Source organism: Podarcis tiliguerta (assembly GCF_965153285.1).
Source record: "Podarcis tiliguerta genome assembly, chromosome: 5".
Classification (NCBI taxonomy): Eukaryota; Metazoa; Chordata; class Lepidosauria; order Squamata; family Lacertidae; genus Podarcis; species Podarcis tiliguerta.
The window spans coordinates 6460711-6478676 of record NC_139538.1 but is presented as its reverse complement, the minus strand read 5'-3'; the positions used below and the strand labels follow the sequence as shown (position 1 = coordinate 6478676).

At 46.8% G+C, this 17966-nt stretch overlaps 1 protein-coding gene and 1 long non-coding RNA gene across 11 annotated transcripts in view; one reads left to right on the top strand and one right to left on the bottom strand.

The window, feature by feature from the left end:
• Window positions 1-17966, bottom strand: part of LOC310678493 — a 157294-nt gene that overhangs the window by 49351 nt on the left and 89977 nt on the right. The gene's annotated exons all lie outside the window — the stretch shown is intronic.
• Window positions 1-17966, top strand: part of LOC310678313 (cytochrome P450 2J2-like) — a 159981-nt gene that overhangs the window by 116848 nt on the left and 25167 nt on the right. Inside the window, exons 12-13 of one of the 10 annotated variants that reach the window (XM_083442128.1) lie at window positions 337-478; window positions 1489-2256. The exons of 7 other annotated variants lie outside the window; for them this stretch is intronic. In XM_083442128.1, coding sequence (XP_083298254.1) covers window positions 337-478; window positions 1489-1676 — 330 coding nt within the window. In that variant the 3' untranslated portion in view covers window positions 1677-2256. Of the gene's footprint in view, window positions 1-336; window positions 479-1488; window positions 2257-17966 lie in introns of those variants that run through there. 2 more of the 10 variants (XM_083442129.1, XM_083442122.1) reach the window with 2 other exon arrangements.

Genomic DNA, 17966 nt, shown 5'->3' with positions numbered 1-17966 from the left:
CTGCAGACATGTTTCACCATCGGCAAGTGCCATTCCATGGGGCAATTGTGGCAGGGGAGGAGCATGTAGTGGCCAGAGGTCTCAGCCTGCTTGTGAGCTTTCATTTTAAAAGAGGTGGCGGAAAGCCCTCTTGTGTTCCTGCCTGCACAGAAAGTTTTTACAGTGATGAATACAAAGCCACCCATGAAAATAATAATAATAATAATAATAATAATAATAATAATAATAATAATAATTCAGATCAGTCTCTGCAATGATTAGTCTTGGGATAGTGTGGGACAATCCAGAAATGTTTTGATCTGAATGCATTCCAAGTCATTTGTTTCTTATTTCCAGGGGACTATTATTGTTCCCGATCTGCGCTCTGTTCTTCTTGATCCAACACGATGGGAGACACCTGCAAAGTTCAACCCAAATCATTTTTTGGACAAGGATGGACAATTCGTGAACAGAGAAGAATACCTCCCATTTGGTGCAGGTAAACACAGAAGACCAAGCTACGTTGTGATCTGTAGATGTGCTTACTGGTCTGCTTCCAGGAAATGACATCAGCAGCAGCAGCACAGGAGCGAGTGGGCCAGAGCAGAAGCAGCGTCTTTCTGGCTGGAGTGGCATTGCTGGTCAGCAGAATGGGGCAGGGCAGTGGCAAGTTAAGGGGATCGCTGGGTTGGTGGCTTGGGACCCACACATGCACATACACTTATGTGGTCTCCATCTGCACCTCCCAACATTTGCCACCCCTGCCCTGTCCCTGAGAGAGGCAGCACTGCCAGCACCAGGATAGTGCTGTTCCCTGTCACACATCACCACTGCAAGCCACCCAACGTCTCTTCAGGCAGCAATGCTAGTTCCTACCAAGGTGAAGTAAACCTGGCAGGAGAGTTTGCTCCATGGTCTTAACCACTTTCTGCATTGCTGCATTGGGCACTTGACCAAAGTTTTCCTTTCATTTTTTAAAATCAAGTTTTATTAAAAAGCTTTATACATAAGACACAATAAAAATCATACTAATCTAAAAGGGAAAATAGAAAAAAGATTAGGAAAGAAAAAATAGAATAGAAATAAAGGAAATGACAGAGTCCTCTATCAAAATTAAATCTTCACCCTTATTCTGCACACAGAAAAGTGAGCCATCCCAGTTCTCACTGGGAGCTAGACCCTCTTACACTGGCTTCTAGCCCTGGGAGATGCTGTCTGCCCTGCCCCTTCCACAGGACCCTTCATCTTCAATCCATCCTCTTCCTGAATGTATCTTCCTTGATATGAGATTGGGAACTTCAAATTACAGAACAAAACATAAGTATAACAAGAAGAAAGGAAGGTTAGCACTGACCAGGCTAGAAAACTGACAGCAGCCTTGATGTTTTCCCTATCCTAACTATGTCTATTTTGCCAAAGCGCTATGCAGAATGCTTATAGCTACAAAGCAATGAACATGGGAAAGTAAATTATTGCTCACTTGCTGCCTTCTTCTTGTCTCCTCCTCAGGGGCTCGCATATGTTTGGGAATGCAGATGGCAAAGATCGAAATCTTCATCTTCCTGACCAGCCTGCTGAGGGCATTCAGTTTTCAGCTGCCAGAAGGAGTCAAAGAGCTAAATCAAAAGGCTATAATGGGGATTATAGCACATCCCCATCCGTATAAACTCTGTGCTGTTCCCCGTTGCAACACATAAAAAAAAAGAAAAATATTAGGGGCTGCAGCCCTGCTTCCTGCACTCGGTGACCCCTTGGCCACTCCTGACACATGAACCCCCTAGCATTTCCCCTTCCCTTCCCATCTCATCCCATGCAACTACTGAGATCTCTTTTCACCTTCACAGCTCCATTTCTGAAGCCACTTCTCTCTTATCTTCTGCAGCTCTGCTTTGCATCTGTTTCCCCCTTCACGCCATCTCCCCTTTTTCTTTAGGCCCTTTCATGCCCCTGTTTTCATCTTCATCCCTCTCCTAATGCCTCCTTACTCTCTCCTTTTTGACAACTTTCTTTGCATCCCCATTCTTACTCTTGCTCCCTTTTCTCCTCCCCCTCCTCCTTCCTTTTCTCAAATCTGCCTTACACACACATTCCCACACCTCCTCCCCTCTCCCTCTTCTGCAACCCCCTTCTAACACCCCCCATGCTATGTTATTGTATCTTTAAGATGAGTAAACTCCTAAGAGCAAGGCTATCAGCTTCTCCAGTTGAAGAATGTTAAGTTTCTTTGATGGATACTGTACATGTTTGCTTGTTAATAAAATATCTCTTCTAAATCACTACATTGAACCCGGAACACGGACCATGCAAGGTATCAGGAGTGAAATAGGTTGTGTGGAGGCACTATGCAATATTTGAAGGCTTCACATCCTTTATCACAGTTAAGGAATGGAAGGGGGAGAAGTTTGAAACAGATGTTCCCCTGACTCCCACTAGCCTTTCCTTCAATGGCAGAAGTTTGAGTAAAATGGAGATGGTGGAAAACTGAGATAACTGTGGCTTTAGGAATAATGGAGGGATGGAGGAACACTGAGCAATTGGTGTGTTTGTATGTGTATGTGTGCTTGTATATATAACATTTTAACAAGGAGAAACAGCAGAGATGGGTATGGAAGCAACCACCCAAAAGCTAAGAAAACAGAAGAATGAAATGGAAAGTGGAATTAAAGAGGACAAAGAGACTTTGGAAAACAATATGGATGAAGGATTGCCAGAACAGAAGGATGAAATGGTGGAGCTGGAGGCAACAGATGGTGTAATGAAGAAGTCCTTCACAAAAGGTGACTAGAGGACTGAAACAGCCAATGGCGGTGTTGTGATGTTGGAGGAGTGGAAGGAAGCCACAGATGAAGAGATGAAGAGACATCAATCAGATGTTGGGGGCTCCTACTCCTTTTAACTTTTTTAACTTTTTAATCTTTTACCCTCTTCATATCAAAAGTTTGGCAAGCTGGGGTTTTATATCAGTCAACTTGTGAAGTTGGCACTGTAAATTAGATCTAACGAAGTCGAACAGCTTAACAGCCGCTGCCCAGCCTATTTCAAGGACTCATAACTCTAAACAATTTAATTAATCTTCTGAACTTTTTCTGAACTGACTCTGACTCAGGCTTTGACTCGGCGTTTTTTTTACAGTTCATTAAATGTTTACTCCCCCCCCAAAGGACTTTCATTAGTGATATTTTCCAATTCAAAATTCTGAATATGTGCTTGTTTCCACTTTACACCTGTGAATTTTCTCTTACAACACCTTCACTCTTGATAAGCCTTTTGTTAGTAAGCCAAACGTTCCCTTCTCTTGAAGACAGGGATGTCAAAAAACTGCATTCCAAAGCACACTAAGTGGTGTCTCAGTGCTTTTCGCAAGGAGATCAGTGTGATGGGATGATGAGCTGCTTGTGCGTAAAATGCAAGTCCCTCAGAGTTTAATCAGGTTTTCAAACCTCTCCCTGTGACGGAGCCCCTCCGACATGGCTGCGTCAATCGCTAGCAGAATCCGAAAGTGGTTGCTTTCGGAATCGTTTCCAACATAAAAGCTCCTTAACGGAAACACGTCTTCTGGACTCTCGGCGTGACAGTTTCCGGCGAGGAATGGGTGTCCCTATAGGAGGTCCTGAGACCTCCCCGCTGTTTTCGCTGGAAGCGTCTCTGAGCCATCCCTCCGACTCTCTTTCCCTTGAAGTTCCTGCTCTCCCCCTACTGGTTCCCTCTTCAGCTGCTGCGTCTCTCTCAACCTCAGTGAGCCTTTGCACCTCCTGTCCTTCCGATGGCAGTTCCCTGACATCCACCTCCCCTCCAGGGCCCCTTTCACCCCCTCCCGTCTCCTCCCCTACGGGCTGTGAGGAGGTAAAACCCCTGAAAGAACCTTCCTCATCGTCCGAAGTTTCGAACACTTCCCTCCACTTGTTGCTGTCCCTGGTCTCTCGGTACTCCTCGTCATCGGAGTCCATTCCCTCTTCCAACTCCGACTCCGCGAATCCTTCCAGTTCCTCTTCCTCGTCGGTGGTGCCGAAATACTCCCTCCTAAACCTTGCTACCGGCTGTGGTTTCCTCGGGAATCTTTGGTGGAACGTTTCTGTTAAAACCTCGTCATTGACCTCCCCTGCAGTCACCCAGGTGTTTTCTGACTCCAGTTCCCCTTCCCACGCCACCAAATACTCCACCTGATTTCCCTTCCATCTGGAATCGAGGATTTCCGCTACATGGTTGCTGCTTTCCCTTTCTTCCAAGGCTGGTCCCCTGGTGTGCTCCCCTTCACGTCCCCCCCTGTATGGTGACAGTAACGACCTGTGGAACACTGGGTGCAATTTCATGTGGTTGGGTAACCGGAGTTTGAAAGCCACTGGGTTGACCTGCTGAATGACCTCAAAGGGTCCCAACCTCTTGGGTCTTAATTTTTTACAACCCCCTTTGAACAGCAACCCTTGGGTTGACAGCCACACCTGATCCCCCACCCTTATGGTTTCACCTTCCCTTCTGTTCTTGTCTGCCTGCTTTTTATATTGTGCCTTGGCCCTTTCTAAGTTGAGCTGGAGCTGATGATGGATCGCTTCCATCTCTTCTACAAAATGTTCGGCCGCTGGGACGCTCCATCTCTCCCCTCCCTCCCCTGGAAATGCCCTGGGGTGACACCCGTAATTAGCCAAAAAGGGGCTCATCCCTGTGGACACATTCTCCGCATTATTGTAGGCAAATTCGGCCAGCGCCAACTTTTCGACCCAATCGTTCTCTCTGTCGTTGACATAACACCTCAGATATTGTTGGAGGATACCATTTGCTCTTTCCGCCTGCCCGTTGGTTTCAGGGTGCCGGGCAGTCGAAAAATTGACTTCCACGTGCAGCAAGCTCATGAGTTTCCTCCAGAACCTGGAAGTAAATTGTTTGCCGCGGTCTGAGATCACCCTCACAGGGGCTCCGTGCAACCTAAAGATGTGTTCTACAAACAACTTCGCTGTTTCTTCCGCTGTGACTGCATGTGAGCATGCTACAAAGTGGCACATCTTAGTTAACAGGTCTACTACTACCATGATGGCTGTTTTCCCCTTGGACTTCGGCAGATCCGTCATAAAATCTATTGATACCGCTTCCCAAGGCCGTTCTGGTGTGGGTAATGGTTCTAATAACCCTGCCAGCGCCCTTCTTTCCCCTTTGGCTCTCTGACATTGGTCACACCCTCTTACATACTCCTTTACATCTTCCCTCACCTTGGGCCACCAAAATTCCCTGGTAACCAACCACATGGTCTTGTGTTGCCCAAAATGTCCCGCCGTGGGGCTATCGTGCAACTGCTTGAGTACTCTTCCCCTCAATTCACCTTCTGGTATATACAGTGCCCCTTTGTAATACAATGCCCCATTTCTTTCCTCAAAACCTCCGGGGCTCTCGCCCTCCCCCCTGAGACCTCTGAGCTTATCCTGGGCATACTCATCATTTTCCGTCTCCTCTACCAGTTCTCGTCGCCCCACCAGCGCCGCCCCACACACCCAGCGGTCCTCGGGGATGACATGTCTCTCTTCAATTGCCCCCTCCCCCTCCAAATACTCTGGTTTGCGTGAGAGAGCGTCCGCCCTGACGTTTTCTGGGCCTGGCACATAACAAATTTCAAAGTGGAATTTGGAGAATTCCTGTGCCCATCTCACTTGTCGTTGGTTGAGCACTCGAGCTGTTCTCCAATACTCTAAATTCTTGTGGTCGGTGCACACCTGCACCTTGTGTTGTGCCCCAATTAATAAATGTCTCCACCTCCGGAACGCTTCGTGAATGGCGAGTAGTTCCCTGTCATACACCGTGTAGTTCCTCTCGGACTTATTCAGCTTCCTCGAGAAGAAGGCACACGGTCTCCACTCCGACGTATTCCTTCCCGGTTGAAGAAGTACCGCCCCGATCGCCCGGTCGGACGCGTCTGTTTCCACTCTCATGGGTTTTCGTAAGTCCACATGCAGAAGTTGTTCTTCCGAGGCGAAAGCCCTTTTCAGTTCTTCAAATGCTCGCTCCGCCTCCGCCGTCCAAACAAATTTCTTCTTGCTGCTGAGGCAGTCGGTGATGGGCGCCGTCAAGTGTGCAAAGTTCTTGATGAACTTCCGATAAAAGTTCCCAAACCCCAGGAATCTTTGCACATCCTTCTTGGTCTTCCATTCCAGTACCGCTTGGACCTTGCCTGGATCCATGGCCAATCCCTTGTCTGACAAGCGGTACCCCAGGAATTCCACCTCCTTGGTATGAAACTGGCACTTCTCCAGTTTCACCCACAGCTGGTTGGCTTGCAGCCTGCCCAACACTTCTCGCACGTCCCTCACATGCTGCTCCTCATCTTCCGAATACACCAACACGTCATCTAAAAAGGCCACACAATTCTTGTAGAGCAAAGGTCCCAGGACGTGGTTCATAAAAGCTTGAAAGCACGCCGAGCCTGCTTGTAGACCGAAGGGCATAACGAGGTATTCAAATGCTCCCAAAGGGGTGAACATGGTGGTTTTCCATTCATCCCCCTTCCTTATGCGTATCAGATTGTACGCCCCCCGCAGGTCCAGTTTTGTAAAAATCTTCCCCTTCCTCACCCTGGTCAAAATGTCATCAATTCGGGGCATAGGAAAAGCCAGGGGTTCCGACACTGCATTCAGGGCCCTGAAGTCCACTACAAGTCTCGGCTTATCTGTGTTTTTTTTGTCCACAAAAAACACTGGACTGCCCCCCACCGCTCAGGACTCTCTGATGAAACCTCGCTTCAGGTTTTTGTCAATGAACTCCCTCAACTCCTGCATCTCCCTGTCTGACATGGCGTACAGCTTGCCCACTGGGAGTTGGGCCCCAGGGAGTAGGTTGATTTGACAGTCAAAGGGTCTATGCGGCGGCAGTTTGCCTGCTTCCCTTTCGCTGAATACGTTGCTCAGATCTGCGTATTGCGGGGGCACCTTCCCTTTATCCATTACTTCCATCCCAGCTAGGGTGACTCTGCCTCCTCCCGGAACCTTCCCCTGCTTGCAGTGTTCTAGGCAATGCGCTGACCCAAAGGAGACCACCCTCTGATGCCAGCCCACTAGCGGATCGTGTAGCGCCAGCCAGCTCATCCCCAAAATGATGGGAGCTCCTCCCAAGGTGGCCACATTAAACGCTATCCGCTCGGTGTGCCTTGCCACCCTCATTATCATCGGGACTGTCTGTTGGCTAACTTCTCCTCCCAACAGCTCTCTGCCGTCAATCGTGGTCACCTGCAAGGGGTTACTTAAAGGGATGGTCTGTATCTGGTGCTCAGCTGCAAACTCCTTACTCATGAAATTACAGGAGCTGCCTGAATCCAAAAGCGCCTTGATCTGTAGGGGGTGTCCGTTTGGCAGCTCTAGCAACACCTCTATCACTAAAGCAGGTCTGGGAGGGTCTGGCGTGGGCACTTTCACTGCTCTTTGGCCTGGCTGCTGTGCCCCGACGGTGGCAGCCAGGCGTTGGCTTTTACTTGCTCCTTGCTTTCCTCCTCCTTTTCCCCAACAGCTCCTGCCATCCCTTGCCATTCCTTTCTTTGTGGGCAGACTCTGGCAAAGTGCCCTGGCTGTTGGCAGAGATAACATTTCTTGGCGCTCTTTCCCTCCTTCTTCCGCCCTTCACTGGGATTTGAAACTGCGCGTGCCCGCGCTGTTCCAACTTCCATCGGCTCTCCCGGCGGGAAAGGTGGCTCTGGAATGTCTGGAATGCGGAACTCCCTCCAATGTTCTCCTTTCCCTTCCCGCCTTTCCAAAGCCCTCGCTTCCTGGCGCGCTCCTATGGCCAGCGCGGATTTGGTCAGCTGGTCCATAGACTCCGCCCTGGGCCCCCGGGAAAGTTCATCTTTAACGGCTGAAGAAAGCCCCTCTTCGAAAAGCATCTGGATGGGTTCCGCCGATAGGTCCCACCCCAATTTATGAATCAACATAGTAAACTCAGTCCAGTACTCACGGACAGATCGGCTCCCCTGTTTGCAAGCCATTAACTGCCTTCGCACCACTCCCTGCTCAATGTCGCTGGAAAACATCAGGTCCATGGCACGAAAAAACTTCCTCGTGTCCTTTAGGATCTCATTATTCACTGCCATCAGGGGTCTAACCCAGTCCTTCGCCCCCGACTCGAGATGGCCAATTACAAAAGCCACTCGCGATTCCTCGTCGGGGAAGTCATCAAACTGCAGGTTGAGAGCGTATTGCATCTCTGTTCTAAAGGCATGATAGTTCCTGGGATCCCCCCCGAATTTCTGCACCAATCCTGGCACCTTTCTGGCGAGCGGGGTGGTTTTCTCCTTCCCCTTTTCTGCATCCTGAGCCCTCCTCTCCTCAAGCCTCGCCGTTTGCATGGCAAGCTGGAGTTCCAACGCCCTGTACCTTTCCTCCAGGCTTGGACCCCCTCCAGCTGCTCCTGCTCCTCCGGTTCCGGCTGGGTCGCTCATGATGCCTCTCCCTGCACAAGCTGGCTTTCGGGGACTTTCGGATTGCTGTGATGGGATGATGAGCTGCTTGTGCGTAAAATGCAAGTCCCTCAGAGTTTAATCAGGTTTTCAAACCTCTCCCTGTGACGGAGCCCCTCCGACATGGCTGCGTCAATCGCTAGCAGAATCCGAAAGTGGTTGCTTTTGGAATCGTTTCCAACATAAAAGCTCCTTAATGGAAACACGTCTTCTGGACTCTCGGCGTGACAGTTTCCGGCAAGGAATGGGTGTCCCTATAGGAGGTCCTGAGACCTCCCCGCTGTTTTCGCTGGAAGCGTCTCTGAGCCATCCCTCCGACTCTCTTTCCCTTGAAGTTCCTGCTCTCCCCCTACTGGTTCCCTCTTCAGCTGCTGCGTATCTCTCAACCTCAGTGAGCCTTTGCACCTCCTGTCCTTCCGATGGCAGTTCCCTGACAATCAGTAACTGCTGCTCTTTTAATCCTTTAGTCACAGGAGTCAGTCTTTCAAGAGGTAGGTTGTTGGCCTCCTCTAGCTTTTGTTTGCACATATATGGTTACAGGAATGGGGAAAATTTGTAAGTTCCCTTGGAGAACACTGTACACAATTAAAAACATTGGCAGCATTGTAACAACACTTGTAATGTAACAAGAACTATGGTAAGAATGGAATTTTAGGAGAAAATGGAGAACATTATATGATGCAGTTGAATGGAATCCATGGAATCTCAGCTCAGGGAAGTCCAAGGATTCAGAGAATAATATATGTTTATGATTATGACTTTTATTTGAATGTGAATGTTAATTGTAAAATTGAACAATAATTTAAAAAATACAATGTGTTTAACTGAATCACTTCTTTGATATGTATTGATCCAGCCCTGTTCTGGAGGGTAGGACTCAAATCAATGGCTTCATGTTACAAAAAAGAAGATTCAGATATAAACATATGCAAAAACTTACTGACAGTAAGTGCTGTTTGACAGTGGAATGGTGTCCCTTGGGAGATTGTGGACTCTCCTCCTTGGAGGTATTTAAGCAGAAGTTGGATGGCCATGTGTCGTGGATGTCTTTAGCTGAGATTCCAGCATTGGAGGGAGTTGGACTAGATGGCCCTCAGGGTCCCTTCCAACACTACAATTCACTGGGACCCGGGGGAATGCCATGACCTAGAACCAAATGTAGACACCCACTGGGGTAAGCACAGCATGTAGGCAATTCGGATCATACATTGCTTCAGAGAGTGATTACAGTACTAATATTTCTGCTCTAAGTCGGTTTTTAAGAAGCACTGTCCTTGTCCTTCTCCACTGATGGAACTCTAACGTGGAGTCAGAAGCACTTTTCACCCACAACCCATCCCAAGAACCAGATTTACAAGGATTAAGAAGACCTGTGCCATTCAAGAAGGCCTGTAGCTGGCCCACACTACCAAATCAACATGGCAAATTACAGTAGCATCTGATCTATAAGATGCAAGGCCAAAATGGAGGAGGTGCAATAATAATAATCAAAATATCTTTCAAATGCGGATATTCCACCCCACAATGAAGTACTAACCATAGTCGTAATTAGTACAATCTCTGTTTCTCATTGGAACATAATGTACCATGAGTCAAGCACATATGTATCCAACTCTTCGTGACGCCAGGCTGTGCTGGTACCGGTGGGAGGTTACCGTGGGGCGAGGTCCAGCAGCTGAGTTGAAGCGGGGTCCAAAGCGAGGGGCCGGGCAAGGACAGGAACTCTGGAGGAACAGGACTGGTTGCTGGCCGAAACAGCTCTTCAATGACATTGCTCCCACAGCCTGGGACCGGGCTGACTGGCATTTATCTTCTCTGATGCCAGGGGTGGTCCCGGCCCCCAGGAGACCCGCCTCTCCTGGCCTTAAGGCGAGCACTCCTCCTGGGAGAAACCAGTTCCCTCCACCTCTCTGCCCTGAGCCTCTGCAGCTCAGGAGAGGCTGGTGGGTAACTGGGCCCTGGGGGAGACTCACCTTCCCCTGACAGGGCTGGGAGAGGCGCACCCGTAGGCACTGTGTCCTCAACCAGCTGGATTCACCTGGTGCCTGCTCCTGAGGATACGGCACAGGTGCAGGCGCTTCAGAATCAAGGCCCTGCCCCAATTCAGCCGGCCCTGGAGGCGGGGACCCCTGTGCAGGCTGGGATTCCTCCGGTTCAGCCTCTGAATCGGATTCCCAGGCCATCACACAGGCACTCCTGCTTTCCATTGCCTCCCACAGTTTGGTCAAACTCATGTTCATCTCTTCGAGAACACTGTCCAACCATGTCGTCCTCTGTCGTCCCGTTCTCCTTCTACCCTCCATCTTTCCCAACATCAGGGTCTTTTCCAGGGAGTCTTCTCTTCTTATGAGGTGGCCAAAGTATTGGAGCCTCAGTTTCATGATCTGTCCTTCCAGTGAGCACTCAGGGCTGATTTCCTTAAGAATGGAGAGGTTTCATCTTCTTGCAGTCTATGGGACTCTCAAGAGCTCTCCAGCACCGTAATTCAAAAGCATCAATTATTTGGCAATCAGCCTTCTTGATGGTCCAGCTCTCACTTCCATACATCTCTACTGGGAAAACCGTAGCTTTAACTATACGGAACTTTGTTGGCAAGGTGATGTCTCTGCTTTTTAAGAGGCTGTCTAGGTTTGTCATTGCTTTTCTCCCCAGAAGCAGGTGTCTTTTAATTTCGTGGCTGCTGTCACCATCTGCAGTGATCATGGAGCCCAAGTAAGTAAAATCTCTCACTCCCTCCATTTCTTCCCCTTCTGTTTGCCAGGAGGTGATGGGCCCAGTGGCCATGATCTTCGTTTTTTTGATGTTGAGCTTCAGACCATATTTTGCGCTCTCCTCTTTCACCCTCATTAAAAGGTTCTTTAATTCCTCCTCACTTTCTGCCATCAAGGTTGTGTCATCTGCCTATCTGAGGTTGTTGATATTTCTTCTGACAATCTTAATTCCGGCTTGGGATTCATCCAGCCCAGCTTTTCGCATGATGAATTCTGCATATAAGTTAAATAAGCAGGGAGACAATATACGGTAATTGGTAATCACATTTATTGTGATGATGGGTTTCAAGAGTAACTCTCACTGGCTTGAAATCAACAGGGGAGCAGAATTTGGAAACTAATGGGGGGCCAGAGCAGGGAAACTGAGGGGAGTAGAAAAGAGGCACGTAGGTGTTTGTGTACAGCATAGTAACAGCTAACTAATATTGCACCATGCACAAGTCTTTAAGTACATGTGGGAGGATTATAGAGAGCATAATCCTGCTTAAGAGTAGACATGATGAAATTGCCTGACATGACTAATTTAGTTTCATTAATTCCAATGAGTGTACTGTGAGCATGATCTTACATAAATAAGCCCCAAAGATCCCAAACTTTGTTGCAGGACTTGCTGCTTCTGTCACTCGTGTGAATGAATCACAATAGGTTCAGAATCCCGCAAGTGGATCAGCAGAAGCGTGTAGAGACCTTTTTGAAATTATGACTTAATCATAGACATACGTTACATCTCAATCGCCAGGAATTAAAAGAAAAATACCAGCACCAATCATTCTGTGTAACTTCGAAGAGCAAGAAGGCATGGCAGGAAGCCTGAGGAGTAGGTGCAGAATGTTAATAAGAGATAAAGCACTGACTCCTTTCCCAGCTGGATTTTCCCGCTGGATATCTTTTTAAATTAAGTGTGGCTAGTCCTCATGCCATCATATGACACATTAGTTTGGGTGTATGGAAACCTGGCTTCAGCACATGTGGAGATTTGGTTGATTATGGCATCTCTAACAAGCACAAAAGACTGCTTCTCTTGGCAAGCTCTTCCAACATCTTTTGGGCACGGACTCATGTAGCAAAGGACTCCTCCAGAAAACATTTTGATTATGCATTCATCATGATTTGTGCTCATAATAATTTCAAGGTGGTTACATCCAAGTCCATTTTCAATACTATTTATGCCTGCAAAAAGTTTGAGGTGGTCACACAGTTTCATTTCCATTCCATCACATCCATTAACTTTCTACTGAAAACGACATATGCACAGACTTATTTTTGTCGCACTTTTGCAATAGTTATAGTTTCCCCAGACAGCAATAATGCGGGAGTGTTCAGTAAGCATTACAGAAGAACTAACAAAGCGGAATATTCTTGTCAAGAATATGGCACAGAATTCACCCTCAATAAAAATCCCGCCTGGTGGATCCAGTAGAACTGGTAACTGGTTGACATTACACATTCTATCCCTAAAAACGGTGTGGGAAAAATTGGCTAAATTGGGTTAGTTTGCTGAAACTTTTCAGCATGCTGACTAAAACAAATAAATAAATAACCAAAATAAAAACAAAGAAAGGAAAAGAGAGAGAGAGAGAGAGAAATGCCAAGCCCTCTCTCAAAGGTACGTCTTAACTCTTGTCTCACACAGAAGGGAGTGGACCCTCCCAGCTCTCACCTGGGTGCTTCCCTTTCTTCCCCCAGTCTCCCACCCTGCCTCTCACACAGGGTCTTTCACCGGCGAGATATCAACTTCATGTGTGTATTCAAAATATTCTAAATGCTCATTCCAGTATGATAGCCAATTGTATTCCGAGATACTATCCAGCTGTTCCTTGTTCTGCTAGGTGATATTTCCCCCCATCTTCAGCCCCAGACATTGCTATGAGTCAGGAATAGCCCTCTTCCAATCCAGGATGATGACTTTATCTCCCCCCCCCAAAAAAAATTCCAACCTTTCCTCCATGTTTGAAAACAATAAATCCTTCATTTTTATTTAAACAGGAAACTCTCCACTGTAGTCATTTATTTTAAAAAATCCATAGTTATTTACTTGTTGTATATGTTGGATTCCAAGCCTTTATCAGGAGAAACTGGCAACTCTCCCAGGCACCCGGCTTGGTCTCCTGTTGACCTCCCGGTCTGCTCTCCCGGCAGGGACCAGGCAGAGGTCGCGATAGGCGATCCTTCTCAGCGTGAGAAGAACACACCCCTCTTTCCTGCCCACCCGGCAGGGGAAAGAGATAGACAGAAACGTATTTACATGCTTTTATTTCTGTCTCTGCAGTGATACAGAAAGCATGTCTGCTCTCTTCAAACTCCAGCAGACGACTGAACAAACACTTCCTGTGCAGCTCATATTACACTCTGAGCTAATTCCGGTGCTGTCTGTTTCCCACAGACACTCCCAACATCACATGACTTTTCCAAGCAATCAGCTTGCAGCATCATTGCTTCAATATCGTAACATACTCCCCCATTTGATTCATTGTGTGCTGCGAGCAAAGCGTGATCCAGAGAAGAAAACAAACAGTTGTTATACATATAACACACCCCTGTTGTTTCAGTTCCACCCTTGGAACTATCCGCCACTGGTTTCCCCAGTGTACCTCTCTGGTTGTCTGATTTCCAAGGAATGAGTGCATCTGCATTTCCTTGGCTAGGGAATGTAGTGTTACGCTTGGCAACTCCCTGTTGTGTCTCTTAACCGGTCTTGAGTTGTCAACAATAGTAACACATGCTACAGCTGAGTTAGCAAACTCTTTTGAATACCTCTTGGGTGGTACACCCTTTGTAACTCTCTCGGACCTGTGTAAGAGGTGTTGATCCTCTCTGCTCACTGGTTCAGTCTCAGGACTCTTTGGAGAACCAGTTCCAATAGTAAACAGTGGTTCATCCTCCACCTGTGAAGGTCTAGCCATTGTGTGAGAGTTCCTCTCAATGACTGTATCAACTGAGCTCTTCGAGCTATCACTATCACTCTCAGTACCACTGTAATCAGTAAAATCATCATCATCATCTGAATTGTCCTCAGTGGGAAATGTGTGAACAATTACTCTCTCCTGTTCAGGAGCACTCTCTAGAAATTTTGTGAGAATCTCCTGACCAGATTCAGACAAAATTACTCTGTAGAGACCCTTTTCATAACCCACAAAAATGCCTCTGGCATTCTTCACCCCATCTGGAGTTTCAGTCCTGATTTGAGATCCAAAAACCTTAAAATGCGCGACAGAATGTTTTCTGTGGAACAACTTTTCAAAAGGAGAACATTCCATACCTTTTGAAACCTTTCTCACCCAACAGTAACAATAACATGATAGAGATTCAGCCCAAAACTCATGTGGCAAATGTGAACTCAGCAATTGCGCCTTCATCCCATTTTGCAATTCTTTGTTCACTTGCACACAGACACTTTTGTTCCATGCATCTGCTGAAACAGCAATCTTGTGCCTTATTCCTCTCTTATCCAGGAAATCCTGAAAATCCTGTAAAAGAAAAACTGGCTTTTCATCTGTGAAAAGACAATCAATGTTAGCATCATGAATATTCTTAACCTTGTCACAAAACTCTTTAAACCTTTCTAAGGCTTCTTGTGGTTTGTGCAATGTAAATATCCACACATAATGAGAGAAATAATCCACACACACAAGATCATATCTTGCATTGCCTCTAGACGGTGCTAGAGGACCAATCACATCAGCATACACTCGCTGAAAAGCTTCGTCTTCTGGACGTTATTCGTCGTACCTGCAAGAGAGATCATGTTAGATTCAGATGCATTACAATTTATGCAATCACCCTGATCAAAAGTCAACAAATACAGTCCATCTTTCTCTCTGGCAGAAAGATACAGCTCTCCATCTTTGAAGATTTTGCAGCTTTCTTCATCATAGGACAAAATCAGTCCTTTCTTTGTGATCTGCGAAACACTCAGCAGATTGTACTTTAAATCAGGAACCAAATACACATTGTTTATAGTCAAGTTCAGACTTTTAAGATACACAGTCCCAAACCCGATCGCTTTCAGCTCCTGGCCATTGGCCTGTTTCACAGTGAAGCTTTGCTTCTTAAAAGTTGAAAACAGTCCTCGGCACGACGTCATGTGTTGCGTGCAACCCACGGCAATACAAAAGCGTTCTCCATTGAAATTTCGGCTTTTGTTGACAGCAATGCTTTTGCAGGTTTCATCTGGGACTTGGTACGACTTTTGCCTGATGCCTCAGGCTTTGCAGAGCTCCCCTTTGCTCCTTTCTGATGACGTGGCTTCTTACAGTTCCGCTGAAGATGCCCAGTCTGTCCACAATTGAAACAACGGACAACGTTCAAAGCAACAGCCTGTTCTTCACTTGCAATAGCAGTGGAGGTGTCAGGATTCCGAGCTTCTCTCCCCCTGTCTTTGACATCTATTGCAGCAAGTCTGTCTCTCTCTTGATGTATTCTACGCAGCGTTTCCCAAATCTCACGTGCGTATTCCAAATCCTGAACATGCATGAGTTGATCATCTGAGATACACAGAATTATGGCCGTCCTGGCTCTCACATTCTGTGAATTCCAACCTGGCGTTGGTGCAGCAGGGATGGGGTTCTCAATCACCCCATAAGTCCTCTGATTCTGTAGCAGGGCTTTCATTTTTATAGACCATGAGGCATAATTGTCATTAGTCAGTGGAGGTGGGTAAGGTAAGCCTCCCCCCTTCTTGGTATCCATTTTGAATCCAAGCCTCAGCTCTCACTCTCGAGCCTGTAAAATCCAAGAGTCTGTTGGATTGTTTACTGCCTTTGCACCTGGCAGCTAAACGCAGGCAGCTCTGGAAAATCCCTTCCAAGAGCAGTGAGATAATAGTCAAAACAAACGCTGGAATGTTTACCAGTGTTTTTCCAGCCTCTTCACAGTCCCAGCCTCTTCCGTTGGCTAGTAAATCTCCACTTCCTTTTCAAGCTAACTATCTCCGAAGTAGCTGAAAAGATTGACGTCTCGTTGCTTAGCAACTGGACATTCCAAGCTTGAGCAACAAACCTCTTATCTTGGCCTGGTATGCGAAGAATGTGGCTCTCTCTCAGTGCCGTTTTTAATCCAAAAAACAGCTTTTGTGAACCAGAAAAGATTCAATCTGCGTTCACCCTTTTAGCCCATAAAATCAGCATACCTTGGGTGTTTTGGTTGCCCGTTAGCTTATCTGCAAAACTGATTGCTCCGGTGTTCAGCCGTTTTTGTAGCCTCCATCCGCCCGCTACCATATCTTGCTTTATCTCCTTGCAGAGGATGAAGTTACGATCCACCAACCTCTCTTGCTGCTTTCATGGATTGAAACCATCCTCTGCTACCAGTTGTTGGATTCCAAGCCTTTATCAGGAGAAACTGGCAACTCTCCCAGGCACCCGGCTTGGTCTCCTGTTGACCTCCCGGTCTGCTCTCCCGGCAGGGACCAGGCAGAGGTCGCGATAGGCGATCCTTCTCAGCGTGAGAAGAACACACCCCTCTTTCCTGCCCCCCCGGCAGGGGAAAGAGATAGACAGAAACGTATTTACATGCTTTTATTGTTGTCTCTGCAGTGATACAGAAAACATGTCTGCTCTCTTCAAACTCCAGCAGACGACTGAACAAACACTTCCTGTGCAGCTCATATTACACTCTGAGCTAATTCCAGTGCTGTCTGTTTCCCACAAACACTCCCAACATCACATGACTTTTCCAAGCAATCAGCTTGCAGCATCATTGCTTCAATATCGTAACAGTATATTCATTATTTTACACCCGAGTTTATATCTAGCGATCCCATTTCCTGTAGGGAAATTTCCTGTAGGGATAAATTTCCTGTAGGGAAATTAATCAAGAGAAAAAGAAAAGAACTTCCATTTCTACCACTTCCATTCTTTTCCCAATAGGGTCACCAGAAGTTGGTAATGTAACAAGAGCTAGGAGAAAATGGAGAACATTATATGATGCAGTTGAATGGAATCCATGGAATCCATGGAATCTCAGCTCAGCGAAGTCCAAGGATTCAGAGACTAATATATGTTTATGATTATAACTTTTATTTGAATGTGAATGTTAATTGCAAAATTGAACAATAATTTAAAAAATACAATGTGTTAACTGAATCGCTTCTGTGATATGTATTGATCCAGCCCTGCTCCGGAGGGTAGGACTCAAATCAATGGCTTCATGTTACAAAAAAGAAGATTCAGAAATAAACATATGGAAAAACTTACTGACAGTAAGAGCTTTTTGACGGTGGAATGGTCTCCCTTGGGAGATTGTGGACTCTCCTCCTTGGAGGTATTTAAGCAGAAGTTGGATGGCCAATTGTTGTGGATGTCTTTAGCTGAGATTCCAGCATTGGAGGGAGTTGGACTAGATGGCCCTCAGAGTCCCTTCCCACTCTACAATTCACTGGGACCCGGGGGAATGCCATGACCTAGAACCAAATGTAGACACCACTGGGGTAAGGACAGCATGTAGGCAATTTGGATTATACATTGCTTTCAGAGAGTGATTACAGTACTAATATTTCTGCTCTAGGTCGGTTTCTAAGAAGCACTGTCCTTGTCCTTCTCCACTGATGGTACTCTAACGTGGAGTCAGAGGCACTTTCCACCCACAACCCATCCCAAGAACCAGATTTACAAGGATTAAGAAGACCTGTGCCATTCAAGAAAGCCTGTAGCTGGCCCACACTACCAAATCAACATGGCAAATTACAGTAGCATCTGATCTATAAGATGCAAGGCCAAAATGGAGGAGGTGCAATAATAATAATCAAAATATCTTTCAAACGCGGATGTCCCGCCCCACAATGAAGTACTAAC